Source organism: Musca autumnalis, unplaced genomic scaffold, assembly GCF_047663935.1.
Source record: "Musca autumnalis isolate F117 unplaced genomic scaffold, ASM4766393v1 scaffold_3, whole genome shotgun sequence".
NCBI lineage: Eukaryota > Metazoa > Arthropoda > Insecta > Diptera > Muscidae > Musca > Musca autumnalis.
Window position 1 is genome coordinate 42058757 of NW_027411866.1, and position 18218 is coordinate 42076974.

General features: G+C 35.7%; 1 protein-coding gene across 4 annotated transcripts in view; it reads right to left on the bottom strand.

Annotated features, from left to right (window-relative positions):
* Positions 1-15046: 15046 nt before the first annotated feature.
* The window catches only part of CkIIbeta (casein kinase II subunit beta), a 29883-nt gene continuing 26711 nt past the window's right edge, over positions 15047-18218 (bottom strand). For all 4 annotated transcript variants that reach the window (XM_073972785.1, XM_073972782.1, XM_073972784.1 and 1 more), the window contains exon 7: positions 15047-15424. In XM_073972785.1, coding sequence (XP_073828886.1) covers positions 15326-15424 — 99 coding nt within the window. In that variant the 3' untranslated portion in view covers positions 15047-15325. The remainder of the gene's footprint in view (positions 15425-18218) is intronic.

Sequence of the window (18218 nt, forward strand, 5' to 3'; positions counted from 1 at the left end):
TGTCTATTTTTCCTACTCATTTTATTGGAAAAAGTCATTAATGTCGAGGTTTGAGCCAACCCGATACCAAACTAGGATATCGATATTGAATGTTATCAAACTCGACAATTACATGGCTGCCTTATGGATAATTTACGATCACTACTTGTCAACCAAATTGGGGATAAGCAAGATCGTCTTGATCGTCAACACAAAACCAAAAATAAAAGTTTTAATTAGTGACCGCCTGCGTCAATATTCTGAAACGTTTGTTTTTATTTTTTATTCTTGTGTGGCAATTTTAAATTGCATTTGAATTACACCACGTAAGTATATTTGAAATACTTGCGGTGTCCTTTCTGTGTATTTGCTGCTTTGTTTAGTTGTTGCATTTCCCGCCAACAACGATTTACTTGACCTTAATTTACGCCCGTAATTTAAGTCAAAACTGCAGATTCCTCGTCCTTTTAGGAGAAATCTGTACAAATAGTAAGTGATTTTGTTTAGTTTTTTGCAAAATCTTCCATTAAAAATAAAAAATAATAATTTCGACAGCAAATGTGTGGCGGGCAAAAACTCGCATGATTCCACTCGAAAATGTGTCCGATAACGGATATCAATCGAAATAACTCGATCACGTATGCGAGCATTAGGCCCCTGAACATAAATTCCCCGTGAGTTTTCTCACTTTCCTTTAAGTTGAAACGGCAGAAAGTCAAAACTCACGTAGAATTTTCGTTCAGAATAACCCCCGGTATTTCTCATATTTTTACTGCCGACCAGTGACGCAACGCGTCACTTTAAGGAGATTTGAAGGTATTAAGGCCCCGGCACATACGGTCCGTTGAGCGTCGCGTTACAACAACCAATTGCCTGAGGTTACCATTTTTCCTTAATGCCAAAAAATGGTAAAACTGGAAGCAATTTTTAAGAGAGTGAACGAAAATGACGTTCTCTTCTACCACAGGCTACCAGACAAATTTCCTCGGGTAACAAATGTAGAACTGATTTTTTGACATTTGTTTGACGATGAAGAAACAAATTAACAAAAATAGAAGAAAAAAGCGAACGCTGACAAAACAAAATCAGGGCAATCATGAATAAAAATTCCGGTCGGAATTTGTTCCCTTTCCCCATTTTCAAAATTTTTATTTCCAAATTTATGTCCAAAAATGGAATATTTTTGGGAATGCGGCGAGAATATTCCATAATTGAGTGATTATGTTTCCAACGTTTTAAAACATTGATTTTTAAAAGAATTTTACTTTTCAAAATTATTTTCTTGTGGAAAATTCCGAGGGAATTATTCATGATTGTTCTGAATTAAAAAAACTGTGAAATAAAAGAAAAAAGCGAATTTTTACGTTTCTTTTTGACGTTGCTACCATATCTACAATTTTTTCGTTCCTTTACTTTTCTGGTAAAACTGGTCATGAGAGAGCAATTTTGGCTGTTTTTTCTTTTACCACTTTTACCATTAAAAAAGTAAAGGAACAAAGCTCGCATCTATACTAGGATAAAAATAAGCATACTTGCACCAACAGGGTCTTTCTCAACAGGCCTAGAGTCATAGAGTTAGTTTATTTGCCTTAACTTTATTTGGTGCTCCCAACGCACAGTGGGAAAATGTACCGACCTACCGTTCAGAAAATCAAAAAATGAACTTGAAGGGAACTATAAAACGCTAGTACAGTATTGAACTAGAGTGTTGACTGTACTCAATGGCATATGTAACAATTAGAAATAGCCAGAACGGAATAACGGTACATTTAAAATCGATACTTGTGGAAGAAGCCAACACACACCTGTGTTGAAATAAATAGGCTGTCGCTATCAAAACGCTTCGTAAGAAGTATTATTGTTTGGGCTTGAATGTTTTGTTTTTATTTATTTATTTAATAATATTTGAAGCATTGTGGCGTTTTTTTTATTGGGATAGCGTTTGCAATTTTGTTTTTTCAAAATAGTCTGGCTTTTAATATTTTAAAACAACTATTTAATTAGTGGAAAAGATTTGGCATTGTTCGCAAAAGGGTAAGGCAGGGAATACTATAGTTTCGATCCACTCCACTGGATCTCATCAGTTCCCTTGTTTCTTGTTTGTGGATATTCTCCACTGAAGTTATTTTTCAATAACTTCTTCAACAAGAAGAACAACAACAATGGGATTAAGCCAGACTATTTTGAAAAAACAAAATTGCAAAGGCTATCCCAATAAAAAAAACTCCACAATGCTTCAAATTGAAGACACTGGCACGACGTGTGTTGTTTTTGCTGTAAAGCAGACCAACCAAATTTTGGTGTGTGCATTCGTCTAAATTCGACGACACATACAAGTGGAAGAGGTTTGAATTGTTTTCGCAGACACTTTCGTCGGAGTTGTATGAGGTTGCCAAGGAAAAACTTCTCATTGAACTTTTTTCTTCGCTTACCTTTATACTTCGAGCTGACGATTGATGTTTGGGTATAAAAAGTTTCTTGTTGAAGAAGTTATTGAAAAATAACTTCGGTGGAGAATATCCACAAACAAGAAACAAGGGAACTGATGAGATCCAGTGGTGTGGATCGAAACTATAGTATTCCCTGCCTTACCCCTTGGCGAACAATGCCAAATCTTTTCCACTAATAAAATAGTTGTTTTAAAATATTAAAACAACAACAATGGGATTAAGCCAGACTTTTTTTAATAATATTGATATTATAGTAAATATAATCACCCTTATTACGGTTAGTACGTTTGCGTTCAAATGTCGTAGGCGTAGCCGTAGTTTGCATTTTTTATGATGAAAAATTATATACTACGAAATTTTTTATTTTATAGCATCGTAGATCCATAAAATATTGAAAGTAACACATTCATCATTGCCTGGACGGATTTCTTGGGTTATAAATAACATTTATTTTTTTTTTTTGATACGACAAATCGGTAACACCTATGGTGTAGAAATACGAGGAAAGAGTCGTGACCGATTTTGTTAATGACTGCATATAAAAATAAAAACAAATCAATTTCAAAACATTTTTTTTTTGGCAATGATTAATGAAATATATTGGAAAATAACTAAAAAAATAAAAATTTTACTGCTTTTATTCATGTTCGTATTACAAATTTCGGTTATTTATCAGATCACAAACTTTCTATTGAAAATGTGTTAGAGTCCTCGTATAACGATTCAAGCAATTCAAATTTCCTAGTTTTGTTCAAAAGATGATTTCGAACGAATTATTTTACAATTAAAAATATATATATATATATATATATATATATATATATATATATATATATATATATATTTTTTAATTTTGTATGAACAAAAATTGTCGTTGTCGTAAATTTTTCGTGATACCATAAAAGAACCCTTCGACAACGACTACAAAAACTTCTGCGCCAAACAATTATTTTGATTGTAAAAACTGTAGGGTAGGTTTTTCTTCTGGATTAAAAGCTTAAACATGATCTACTAACAATTCTATTAATTTTTTTACCAAAAGAATTCTTTAAAATTTGATATTTTAGTTTTTAATTACGAATATATTTATAATAACAATCAGTCGTTTCGACACGTCAACCTGCAATTTTGGATACGACTACGACAAATGTTATAAGGCTGAATATTAATATGAAAAAGTGACTAGCATTGGCAGCAGAGGCCATCAGCTAACTTTTTTGTTTTTATAAAAGCCAACTTGGTCAAAACATTGTTAACAATATTTCTAAAAACTATTTTCAGAGAAAAGTGCAAAAAATATTGTTCTATGGCCTATGCCTATATACGTCCGTATACCCAGGGCGTGTGTGGTGAAAAAAGTAGAACACATGTATTCTTATGAGAACTACCGAAATAAGTGGATACTTTTTGTAAGTTGAAAAAATTTAACTTTGACAGAACGTTATTATTCGTGTGTGTTTTGTATTTTAAAAACAAGAGCCCAACAAAACATGAAATAATTGCAAAGAAAAATTATTAATTTTACTAATGAAAATATTTAAATAAGTTTTGGTCGCGTATTTCGTGTTTTAAATGTAATTTTGGACTCAACGTATTTGGGTAATACGGACGCTCAAAGAGCGTTGTTGTGGTAGGTTTGTGAATAATTTTTGTACGTCTCGCTGAGAGTTAGGTATAGCTGTAAGTCCTGATTTTTACCTCTATTACTAGGCGTTTACACCAGATAGTTTGTCTTCGAATACAACTCTGATTTACTAACACATACATACATTTGTCGTTTTTCTCTCAGCTGTCCATCATTTTTTTCACAGACAGTAACCCAGCAAAATTTTATGGAAGTGGTTCCATGAGATGCCATGATTTCACTGGATCTTTTGCATTGGTTCAAATTAAGTCGTGAAAGATCCGATCTTTTCATCAGCATTTGAACCCATTCGAAGGAAGTCGTGAAAGATCCGATCGTTTCATCAGCATTTGAACCAATTCAAAGGAAGTCGTGATAGATCCGATCTTTTCCTTAGCATTTGAACCCATTCCATCGATCCAATAGAGATGAATTTTGTGTTTTTATTTTTACACGTGTATATATTCTTTTATTTATCTAAATATGTACGTTTAAAGCAATGTAAGATTTATTATGCTAAGAAGTCCCAATCATTGAGCTAAAAGTAGAGTCGGACTGCACTCTTTGGTATTAGTCGTGTTTCTTTACGTGCCTGAGGTTACCAGTTTTTACCCGCAAAGTGTTTCCATACTTTTAAAAGCATACTATTTATATGGAAGCAGTTCTCCACTTTTACCATTTTTGCAACAATTACCATTTTTAAAAGTAAAGGAACAGACCAATTATAAGAGTTTCCTTGCCTGCTCTAGAGAACCCTGCTCAACAAGTCGAATTGTAGATCCCTACAAAACAACAAACATTTCCAATACGTTGTAAAATAAAATTCACGAAATAGTAATCTGCAGTTGGAGTCAATGTCGAAATCTGCTCTGCACTGATGGGAAGTAAAATCCTTTTGCAAGATGAATCAAAACCTGTTGCGGAGGAAGTAAACTCTGTTGCGGCGGTGTTTAGACTGCAACAGCTGGGACGGCCGGAAGTCAAGTTTCTCACTTAAATTTACAACCTGTCGCTTGCCAAACACATCGTTCTCGAAGTCTGGAAAATAGGCCAGCTACTGAAGCCCGAAAAGAATGCCAGCAAAGCTGAATCTTACAAACCGATTTCGCTTTTGTCGCCCGTAGCAAGGACCCTTGTGGCTATAGTTCTTCCAGCATCAGAAATAACTATCCAGTTGCCGATCAATAGCATCCGTAAGCAGCACAACAACTGCGCTGAAGGCCATCTCCATATTAGCAGAGGACTCAATCAGAGCAAGCCGTGCTAATAATCTAGAAAGAGAAGTCTAACGTTACAAGAGAGAACCTCTAGATCAACAAGCCTTTCAACCAGGTTTAAGTAGCATTCACACGAATGCAGTCGCAAATGCAGTAAACAATTATCATGTGAATGCGGTCCTTGGAGAACATCCACCATCTATCGCAGCTGAGAAGCGCCAGCTGTCAGGACTAACCAGAGTAGTTGTTTGCGTAGCAATATGGAAAGAAAATTAGAGAAAAATAAAACACGATGTGAAAGTATTTTTTCTAATCGCAATGGACTGTATTTTTATTGATTTAACGTTCGTGGAACGGTATTACCTTTGTACAAAGGGTTTGACGAGTAGGACGTGATCCTATCGTTGGTGTTACTTTAAAAAACTCTAGCGTAGATACTGAGAGGCGGGCTTTTCTCAAACGTCACTCATTAGAATATGTCATTACCTTTCCTTTTATGTACGAAGTACATAGTCGTATTTTAAGGTAGTGGACAGACTCTAATGAGGAGAAAAATCATCCTTGGAACAAATTTAAGAATTAAAATGGGTTTAATAAAACCTCATAGCAAATTGTTCATTCCGCCGGCCTTGCAATATCCAGCTATGTTGCAAAATTAAATGTTAGTTATTTAAAAAAGTACTTTACATTCGTGTGCCCGTGGGGCACGATCGTGCAATGCCTCGTGAAGGACTTGATCATCTTGTAAAGATTGCAAAAGGTGATTGAAGACCACCTTTTACAGATATACGTGGCGAGACCACAAGTTTCTCCTGGAGGAACTCCGAGGAGTCGCCGAGGGCGAAATTGGTTTGTATAAAAATAGGACTGTATTCTCCGAAGGAGGTACAGTACCAGCTGTCCTTTTTGCCGTAGGCTTCATCAGCTTGTTGTTCCTTGTCGTGCATGGGGACGTCATCCTCACACCATCGTCGCAACCATCATTCGAAATTTTCCAAGTCATAAGAAAAATGGAGAGGAAGCGAGAATTAAACAATAAAACAAACTTTTAGGTCAGAAGGACCTCTTAACCGTTGGTCGTTTTACATATATATAGCCCGATGCTTCGCGGCTCTAACACGGTCATCAAAGCTATATTTTTTCAATAACACGAAAAAGTAGTGAGGTCGCGTAGACGCCTCGAAACATGGTCTATTATTAATTAACTCCGTGGGAGTGGGAATATGGATGATTGAGTGCCGTCGGGATTAAATTTCGTTTTCAGTATCAGTATTGATACCCTCTTTCGAACATAGATAAATATTTTTGCCCCGGAGGAGCTTGAATGAAATATCCAGTGACGGAATATTTTAGGACTTTTTATTAATCAAAATTTCAATCAAATGCCTAATGAACATTTTAGGATGTGCCCATTAAAACCCATAAGATAGACGGCCGTAGGGCCAAAGTTTAAGTAGATGGTCGTAGAACCAATATTTGCGTAGCAAGTGGTGGAGAAGTGTAGGCGATGTAATCTCTGTTTTCCGTGGGAAAACTAACCTAGCATGGCTTACTAACCCGTCAACACATACACCACCGAAGGTTAAGTGCATGACTGTCAATAGCGTCCGTATGGATAAATTGGAGCCCAAAGACTCAATGTCCCCAGTCTTCTATCCTAACTATTTCAAGGAGAATCCCTAAATAGAAGGCCCAGTATGGGTGGATGGCATTGGACCTGTAAGGATCCAGCCGAAGACTGTACTTTGTGCTAACAACGAACCTAATACCTTAGTATGAGAGCCCTGTGCCAGAATCTTCGGATAAAGATCTGCACCAAGAAGAAGGTCAACAGAATGGGAAGAGAATGGATCGGGGTCCGCCAAACGTAGATTTGGCAATTGTGGTAGAGTGTCAGTTGGAATGGAACAGGAGGGCAGATTATCTGCAATGGTCGGGACGACAAGAGCAGTTGTGTCCATTGAATGCGTAGCGTCCAAAGGAGACACAATGTGAATGGAACATTCTTTGTCAGAAATGACAGAAACTGACCTACTCACACCCAAAATTGAGGCTCTAACTGCATTTGTGGCAATACCTATTCTACTCTGCATATTTTCAGAAATGAAAGATGATTCAGAAGCAGGATCAATTAAAGCTCTGGCTGGGTACGTAGTACCTTGGTGCACAATATGTACCATAGCCGTGCCTAACAATATTTCCCTATTCTGAGTGGCATGGAATACTTGTCTAGAATTAGACCCAGATGGATGGCCTGTAGAGGTAGAAGGGGAACATACTGCAACTAAACTCCTGGAAACAGGTGACGTCGGAGACGTGTGAAGTGTTGAGACCTCCCTATGTAACAGGGTGTGATGCCTTTTTTTGCATATAGCACAATTATGTACACTATTACAGTGTGAAGCCTTGTGTCCGTGAGACAAACAGTTAAGACAACAGTAATGTTTCTTAACTGCACTTATCCTTTCAGGAACTGAAAATCTAAGGAATTTTTGACAAACCCTAAGATGATGTCTTTGTCGTGAACAAAGAGCACATGATTTAGGCGAGGGTGCACGAGAATACCGTGAAGAATGAGGTGTGCTTTGTGGCGAGGCCACAGATGTTTTAGTGCTTTCACCATTCGTGGAATGGGAAAGTCTGTTGTGATTTAGAGGTTCGACGTAGTCTATGCCCCTAATATCACGTAAGCAGGTAAGAGTTTGGATTCTTTCCGTGAGAAATTGATCCAAATCTGCCCACGAGGACAATGCAGATTTGTTTTTAATGCATTGTTCCCATAGCACAACGCAGTGTTTAGGTAATCTCTGAAGACAAAGGAAAACTAGAATTGGATCCCAGTCTTCTGTCGGCACGTCATAATTAGACATGGACGAAATACACCCGTTTATGCCTCTTTGCAAAGACTTCAACCCTAAACTAGTTTCCTCTTCTAAAACTGGTAGGTCAAAGAGGCGTTTTAGTTGGTGGTTCACCAAAATACGTGGATTGTCGTAAGTTTGTTGCAAAGCATTCCACGCCAGACTAAAATTTGTGTGGGTAAGCGAAAACTTAGCCACTATTTCATGGGCATCACCACTGGTCTTTTTCTTTAAATGACATAAGCGTTCTATATCACTTATGCCGCTGTTGTTTATATAGAGGGCAGAAAATAAATCCCTGAACGTAGGCCAGGAGAGAAAATCGCCATTAAACACTTCGATGTCACAGGGGGGTAAATTAAGTCTGTGACCAGCATTAACATCTCCACAGGATGTGAAGGATGTGTTATTTGAAGGTGTCAATCGATGTGAAACATCGGAAATGGTCGTTGTATCTTCAGAACGTGGTACTGTAGGTTTATCTATATGAGATTTTGGAGAAGTGAAAGTAGGTGACTGAGACGAGGTCCGGAGTACACCTAACTTTCTATTAATGGACGATAAAACATTCATAAAACACTTGTATGCGACATCGAATTTGATGTCGGCAGCTACAAGGTTGTCCTTATTGGAATTTTTATCTTCATATAGATAATTGAGGCATATATCAGATTGTAGTTTAACTTTTTCCCATAATGTTCTCGCCTCAGCTCCTAGCAATTCTAAGATATAAACATCGAGCTCATCGTCCCGTTGGGAACTGAAGTAGGCATCAAATTTGACTAAAGCATCAGCAGCTCCGTTGAATAAATCTAAAGGAGTGAGGGGCATTTTGAATGAAATTCACGATTAAAGTCAAAAACAAAGATAATTTGTGACACGAAATGTCGTATTGAGAAATTAAATGTAGTCGAAGACTAAATGAATTTCCTAAATAATGCACGTAGTTGTACAAATTCAATAAAATTGCACGAAAATTATTTTATTACTTTGGAAATGACACGTGATGTCAAAAATTGTAGGCGAAAATCCAACAAAGGTAGTAAATTTTCACTAAAGTATTAAAAAAATAGTTTTAAAACACGTGATGCTTCAAAATAAAATTATTTTATTGGAAAAATACACTGAGTTTATTAGTAGTCGTAGACTATTTCCATAATGTATCGTGGATACGGCAATATATTTGAGGTTTAACGTGATTAAACCACAAAAAATTCTTTAAATTTTAAGAAAAATGTAAAACTAAGTCCAATTTTCTCTCAGTGTATTCTAAATTTCGCAAAATACTTAGAGTGTATCGTATAATACACGTAAACTATGGCAATGTATCGAAGATAGCACTTGCCGAAAACAAATTTCCAAAAATATTAAAAAAATTGAAAATTCGCAAAACCACTTCACTAATACCGACGGTAGGGGGCACGGTGTCAAAAACACGAATTAAATTTATTTTTAGTTAATATCCGAAGGAATCAACTCAAAAAATACGAGAAAACAGCACTAAAATATCTTTACGAAAATAATTTTAATTTTTAGTACACGGGAATACCCCTAATACAATCGATCGTAGTGTAAATGGTATATGAGTGCCAAATCTGCCACCCGTATTAATTAAAGGTGGAAACAATCAGCAGTAATGACAGTGAATGACATTTATTCTTTTATATTAGAATTGTTATTGTTGTGATGATTTTTGTGTTTTTGGCGAACACGAAGAAGAGAATAAAAGGAAAACACAACAATAACAATATGGATTTATATTAAATATAAAAGAAATGTGCGAAAACACCAATAAATGTGGAAATTAATAAACATAAAAAATCACTGTGATTGTTGTTGCTATTATGTGAGAAAATAGTGGGCGATTTGACACTTAGTTTTGTTGGTATTTTTTAAATGAATTTTACCGACGGCAATATCGTAGGTGGCGGACGGACGTTAAATATTTATTGTAAAACGACAAACGGTTTTGTTTTTTTACTTTTAATTATGCACAACACTTGTAAATTTTGGTATGTCACTTTTTCACGTAATGAAATGTGTACATACCTTTGTTGTGATGGTAAAAATCGCAATTTATTGGAAAATAAATTGATGTGGTTGATCGTAGATCCTTTGTTGTTGTTGCTGCGACGTAGTCGTTGCTTTTTGTTGGTTTTTGGTTTTTCCTTGTAAAGGCAGAGACCGATCGTAAAATCCGGCTCGATTGGACCAATGTTTGCGTAGCAATATGGAAAGAAAATTAGAGAAAAATAAAACACGATGTGAAAGTATTTTTTCTAATCGCAATGGACTGTATTTTTATTGATTTAACGTTCGTGGAACGGTATTACCTTTGTACAAAGGGTTTGACGAGTAGGACGTGATCCTATCGTTGGTGTTACTTTAAAAAACTCTAGCGTAGATACTGAGAGGCGGGCTTTTCTCAAACGTCACTCATTAGAATATGTCATTACCTTTCCTTTTATGTACGAAGTACATAGTCGTATTTTAAGGTAGTGGACAGACTCTAATGAGGAGAAAAATCATCCTTGGAACAAATTTAAGAATTAAAATGGGTTTAATAAAACCTCATAGCAAATTGTTCAGTAGTTTTGGGTCAATACGCTCGGGATGGTGCAGCCGTCAAAATTCCTATAGGGCAAGTACTGATGACACCGTGGAAAACATCTGCCCAGCATACAGCACAGGCCCCCACGACACACTGCTCCTTTTCAATTGCCATTCCTGCTAAGACACTTAAGTTTGCAGCTTTGTGGTTGCAAATCATATAAATAGCGAAATATCCACATTCATACGACTGATAGACCCAGATTCAGATTAAGCAAAAAAATGAGAATAAAAACATATTAACTACTGTTACAACAACGACAACAAACTACAATTATAGACGTAAACTTTATGATGATAAATAAATTATAGTTATTTCATTAATTCCTTTGAATTAATAAAATAAAAAAATGAAAATCATTTTTCAATACAGCATTTTCCATTTTCCGAACAAGACGTGAAAAAATTAGTGAAAATGCTATTCTTGGGAATTGGTAAAGATGGCATGCCAAAGGATTGGTATAGATGCCATGCCAAAGAATTGTTGAAGATGCCATTCCATCGAGTTAGTAAAGATGACATGCTTAGGATCTGAAAATGAATTGCATCTTTTGGGGGTCACGCTCTTGTAAAAAGAATGAGTGAAGATGCTGAAAAAATGACATTCCATTTCACTTGCACCCATTTTGAATAGCATCTTTGGCATCGAACATTTTGCTGGGTAAGGAAGACAAATTTTTTGTCATTTTGTGAAAAAAGAAGTGAGATGATAATTTAAATGTGTTGAAAACAAAAGAATAGGTACAAAAACAAAATATGTGAACGGAAAACAAAAATAAATCGATGATTTTCATTCAAAATGTTACAACTGTTTTTGAAGTTGTCGGGACGCCTACGTCACACAGGCAAGTTGTGGGATTTTGACAATCAATACATGAAGTCAACTGTCCTGTCATTTGTAAACGCAGGGTTAGGGCAACGCCGGTAAAGACTAGTATAATATAGGGCAATCCTGGCTAATACAGGAATTTCCATATATGTCCCATTTTACATTGGGCGAGTTTACTTGCGGCAATTGTCATTTTGTAGGAGAGAGAGGTGAGGCATATGGTAACCCTTTGCCTCTCAGCACCCTCTCTCACCTACAAACTGACAATTGCCGCAAGTAAACTCGCCCAATGTAAATTGGGACTTTTTTTTTTAAAGTTTTTGCCTTTTTAGGGGCGAAGGCCATTATTTGTGAGATTTAATTAATTTAATTAATCGAGCTTTTTTATGACCTAAGGAGATTACATTGAAAAATTGATATCTAGCGAAGTCCTACACACACACACATCAACCACTATGCGACGATCGTTTCGTTAGCTGGTTAGGCTAACATCATCAGGCATATTAATGTGTTGTTGTTGCTAGACAATTTTCGCCATTTGGAGCTCCTATTTATACATCCAAGATTGCAAATTTTGCATTTGTGAAGTTCAAATTGCAGCTTTTTATTTCCAAAGACGACTCATTTGTCCCCCTTCTATTCCAGAAATCAATTTTTTTTTCCATGTTACATTCATATTACAGTCGATAGCTTTTTTCCATCGTAGACTGTATATATGTCTTTCAAATCGAAAGATTTTTTAAGTGGATTGTGGTTTAGAACGCTAAGACGTCAGCAACATTGTCTGTTAGTTGGCGACGACCCAGGTTCTATTATTAGATTTTTTCTATGTACTCTGGACATAACCCTTAAAGGCCCCCACTCATTAGTCAGTCTGACTGCCAGCATTTATGGTAGTATGTGTAAATTTTTGAAATTTTGAGAATGTATTGGTCTGTTCCAGAACTGCAAGAATCTACTATTTTCTACTATTTTTTCCGATAACATAAGGGAAAAAATGTTATCGTAGTAAAAAATAGTAGCTTCTTGCAGGTTCTGGAACAGAGCATATGTGTGAGTTTTCCAAGACTGATGAAAATCAAAGTCCCAATTTACATTAGGCGAGTTTACTTGCGGCAATTGTCAGTTTGATGGAGAGAGAGGTGAGGCATATGGTAACCCTTGGCCTCTCAGCCCCCTCTCTCACCTACAAACTGACAATTGCCGCAAGTAAACTCGCCTAATGTAAATTGGGACATAATAGTTTTGATTTCAAAATGAACCCCCATCAGTCTGGGTGAATTGTGTTTATTTTCAAATTGTCAATAAATAATTTTGATAAACAGAAAATAATGTTGGTGTTGAAACACAAAAAACTTAGAATTCATTCATTTTTGGAGGAGAAATTCAAGATTTTTAGACTTGACTGATGGTTCGTGCTACACACTTGTCAGTCACACATACAGAAAGGGTTCATCGGACTGACGGCACAGACTGATAAATGAGTGGGGGCCTTAATGATTTTCCATAGTCATTTTTTGGAAAATAACTTCAAAAACTAAAAATTTCTAATCAAATTGCCTACAATGGGACATTAATTGCAATCATGACAAACTTACGTCAGGAACATCATTTTTTCTATCGGAATTAATGACAAAACTACTGAAAACTATAGGGAACCAATTATTCTACCATTCTGATTACTAAAATGACATAAAGAGCGAGAAAATAGAAAATTATTAATCGATTATAGTGGTGCATCATTTTCAATGCTTATTTTAAAAATGCCCATTTTTAGTTTTCCGGTCCATCTTTTAGCCTACAAAATTGTTTTTTGAATTCACTTTGGCAGTTTTGTTGAGATGTGTGTTTTACTTACTATTTGTGTGCAAGTCAAGCTTAATCTCATATTTGTTGTTTTCAAATTTAAAAACAACAAGTTTAAAGTGGGTGTAGTTAAAATTGATTACTTTTGGGGATGGCAGAGAATACTAGTTTCGTCCAACGCCACTTGGACTCATCAGTTCTCTTAGTTCTTTGCATTGAAGCAAAGAACTCTTCCCCAATTTTATGACGACTCGAGCTCAAGATTAAGTGTAACTGATGAATTCGTTTAAATGCGAATTCAACCGACACACCTAAAAACTCTCGTAGCCGCATATGTAAACCAAATTAACTACTCCCACTGTCATGTGTCTCCACAATGCAGAGAATGCACATAACTATTTTGATAGTTGTCGAAAAATAACAACAACCGATCGTCCACCGTGCTTTGTGTCTATTTTTAGATTCACTTTGCAGTTTTGTTGAGATGTGTGTTTTAAAAAATAAAATTTAAAAAATTTCAACTCGTTTCCAAGTTATCAACGTTTACATTTTTTATTTCAGGTTGTATCATTTTCAGTGAAAGTCACTGTACGTATGTAGATCGAATTTTCCTTATTCTTCTATCAGAAATGTCGCCCTACTATACTGAAACGGATGTTCCAGTACTGCAAGAATTTACTAATCTATATAAATAAAAATCAAATGTCGTTCGTCAGTTGAGAACGACTAGACCGATTTGGATAATTCTTTCTGTAAAATGTGCGCCATAACCCAACTTAGGTTTTAATGCAAAGAAAATTTGACCACGCCCTCTTTTTTCAATTTTTATCTTTTCTACAAAAACTACTGAATCGATTTTCCTGAAATTGCCAGGGAATGTACAGGGAGGACCATCCCTAAAATAGGCTACAAATTTATTTGAATTTCGGAAGGGGCGAGGTACTTACCCTATTTCTTTAAAAATGCTATTTTTACAATAATTACGAATGTATCGGTTTGGAAATTAATTTACGAGACACTTGTGGTTGTGTCTCCACCCTTACCTAAGGGGGTGGAGTATCTCCCATAGGCCATATTTAAAAAAAACGCCATATCTTTAACACAGCAGCAATGGGCGAAAAAATTCGAAGCATAAAGTCCATAAAAAGTTGTCATTAAAACTTAATACGACGGGCAGCAACGCGGACTCGGGTCTGCTAGTTATTACTCTTTTTTTATATCATAAAAGAAAAATTGTTATCGTAGTAAAAATTTATAAATATTAAATTATATCAGGTTCTGAAACAGACATAAAATTTCAAAACAGTATTGAAGAAAGCATTCCTATTGTAGCGCTCTATTCTGACCATGGGCGACAAGTAATGGCTATATTACACCATATGCTTTTTCACATGTATAGCTCTGTTCCTTTACGTGCAAGAATCTTCAAGTTTTCCACTTTTTACTTGAAAAGCGTTTCTTTACTTCAGATACCATGCAATTCACATGGGACCAGTTTACTACTTTTACCGGTTTTACCATTTCAAACGTAAATGAACAGAGTATATGTAGTCACTTTGGGTATACTAATATACACACCAGCTGATGTCATGCATGTGAAAAACATATGGTGTATTATAGCCATTACCAAACCAGGCACATCAACGCCAATATTAAAACTACACATGTAATTGGTGTTATTTGTTGTTTATATTAAAGGGGTTGTTGTTATACACTATTATTTTCATTTACTTAGTTATCTAAAACATATACAATACATCCTTAGAAAAATAGCATTGATATTGATGTGTAACAAAAAAGTCAAATGTAACCTAAAAAATGTTTGCTTCCACAAAAGACTTCCAAAGAGAGTTGAAATAGAACACGAGATGTTTTCGGAACAAATAAAAAATATGAACGATGGAAAACTTCAGCGGCAGCAGTTCTCTCCTCCTGTACTCCTCCTCCATTTAAACACGATTTGGAATTGTTTCAATTGTATTTTCAGCCTCATCATCCTTTTCTTGGACACCACCAACGATATTACCACCGCCGCCACCACCACCACGCTATACAATTGTTATTATTAAAAAAAAGTAAATTGATGAAAAACACAATTTGTTTTTTGAACAAAAGTAATTCAAAAAAAGATAATTTGTAATACCGCACAAAACCGTTTTAGTAAATAATCGAAGGATCCAAAATCAAAAAAAGGATGTTTGTTTCAAAATCAAACCAAAAACATCCAACCACCAAAAACCATTCATTGAACATTGATATTGATATTTGGAAGAACGGGCGAGAGAGACACATATACAATGTGGATTTGTAAAGTTATTATTATTTTTTTAAAGGAATATTGAACATAGTACACGAAGAAAAAATTTTGTTTAAAGTTGTAAAAATAAGAAAGGAAAAAAGAAAGTGAAAGAAAATAAAAAGAAAATATTGTTATAAACAGTTTTTTTTTCAAAAAAATATTTTTATAAAATAAAATGTAATTATTTAAATCTATATGTCCCTGTAGGTATTTTGGCGGGAAGTGATGATTGGGTACACACCATTTATTGTGAAAAATCGCCGTTTTTAATGCAAATTTACAATGTGAAATATTAATAAAATGAAACTACTGAGTCGCGTTTGCGAGAAATTTGGAATAAAGCTAACCCTGCGTTTACACATGACAGGACAGTCAATCAGAGTACATGTATTGATTGATTGTCAAAAACCCAAAACTTGCCTGTGTGACGTAGGCGTCCAGACAACTGCAAAAACAGTTGTAAAATTATGCATGAAAATCATCAATTTCTTTTATTTTCCGTTCACATATTTTGTTTTTCTTCATATTCTTTTGTTTTCAACACATTTCAATTATTAGCTGTGTCTTTTTATGTGATAATTTGTAATTATTATTACGAAATGTTACTAAATGCTGTCTTTTTACACAAAAGTTCAGTAAAAGAGAGGGAAGTGAGAGAACAATTTTGACAGTTGTTTGCTGAGAAATTGCTAAATGTTGCTGAAAGAATTTTTCCCAGCAACATTTAGCAAGTTCGATCAGCTGTTTTTTAATCATCTGCTAATGGTCAGCTGATCAATGTTTATCTTATTTTTGTGGAAAAATACTATAAATATTACAATTCAATTATATTTATTGATTATTTTATTAATTATTAATTATTTTTTATTTATTTTGCTTAAAATTGAAGAATTTTTTCATTGCTTTGGAGTTAGTTTTTCTTTCGTGCATTGGCGCCAATGTTTTTGTTTTGGTCATCAACTGTTATCTTGCTAAAGTTTACTAAATGCTGTATTTTTACTTTTTTCTCTGTTTTCTTAGCAAAGAGTAAAATCTCTCTTACTCTCTGAAAATAAGTTACTGAATAATTATTACTGAAAAAGTAAAAAGACACAACTATTATCTCACACATTTTTACAAAACATGTCAAAAATTTGTTAAACCTACAGTCTGTGAAAAAATGATGAACAGCTGGGAAACAAACGACAAATATATGTATGTGTTAGTAAATCAGAGTTGTATTTCCAAACAGTCTGGTAAAGAACCTTTGGTTTAGAATGAAGTTCCAACCTATCATCTTCAGTTCATGATTTAATAAGTCCCGGCCCACACTAGAGTAATTTCATGAAATTATGCGTTCCTATATCGAGTTCCACACTAGAGTAATTTCATGCAAATACAGTAGTGGGAACGCCATCTATGATCTCATATTTTAATGAGATTTCTTTCATGAAACTAGTCTAGTTTGGATCGGAAATATGTATGAAGACAGAGCATTTACCATATTTATTAAGGCAGACTGCCAAGCAACCGAGGATGAGTTCTTCTCCACCATGTTTCCTCAAACATCAGCCTCAACGGCGAAAAACGTTTTTACGCGGAAATATACGAGTATACCACCGGACAGGATCAAAAAATAAAGCCCAACAGAGGCCTCAAAGCTCGCAGATCGTGGGGATACTCTAGATGATGTAAGCATCCAAAACCTTAATAAAGAGATCGAAAAGTACGTGTCGACCCATAACAGAGATCAATGGCGCAAGCACAACGATCTGGAATACAAAACGCTGTGGAGAACAATTAAAAGCCTTTCTAGTCCCAGCGCCGGGTCTGTGGAAAGAGGTAAAAGTTACTTACATTCCCAAAGCGGGAAAACCTAGTCACTCTGCACCAAAGGACTACAGACCCATCAGTTTATCATCCTTTCTCCTTAAGACTCTCGAAAGACTGATCGATCTGGAGATAAGGAGCCATGTAGACACCGCCTCTATAAGGAACTCACAACACGCCTATATGAAAGGCAAATCTGTGGAGTCTGCCTTGCATGAGGTGGTTGGCTTCATTGAGAGGAATATGGAAAACTCAAACTTTACCTTGGCTGCCTTTCTGGACATAGAAGGAGCCTTTAACAACGTAGAACTTGAGTCCATAAAACTCTCACTTAAGAATGTTAACACACCTGAACCTCTAACTTGCTGGATAAATAATATGCTAGGAAAACAGTAACTAGAGGCACCCCCCAAGTAGCCGCTACTGTGGCTACTTGTTATAAACAATATTTTGACGGATCTGGAAAATCAAGGTATAAAAGTTGTCGCCTATGCGGACGACGTTGTACTACCAACCATTTCGGAGCTTATGCAAGGAGCATTATCGACGCTGTCGCGCTGGGCTAAGGCCAATGGCCTTGGAGTAAACCCAACCAAGACAGAACTGGCAATGTTCACGAGAAAGCGTAAGCTCGGCGTATTTGTACCACCAACACTGGATGGAGTGCAGCTTCAGCTCTCGCCCGAGGCAAAGTACCTTGGCACTATCCTGGACTGTCAATTGCGATGGAACAG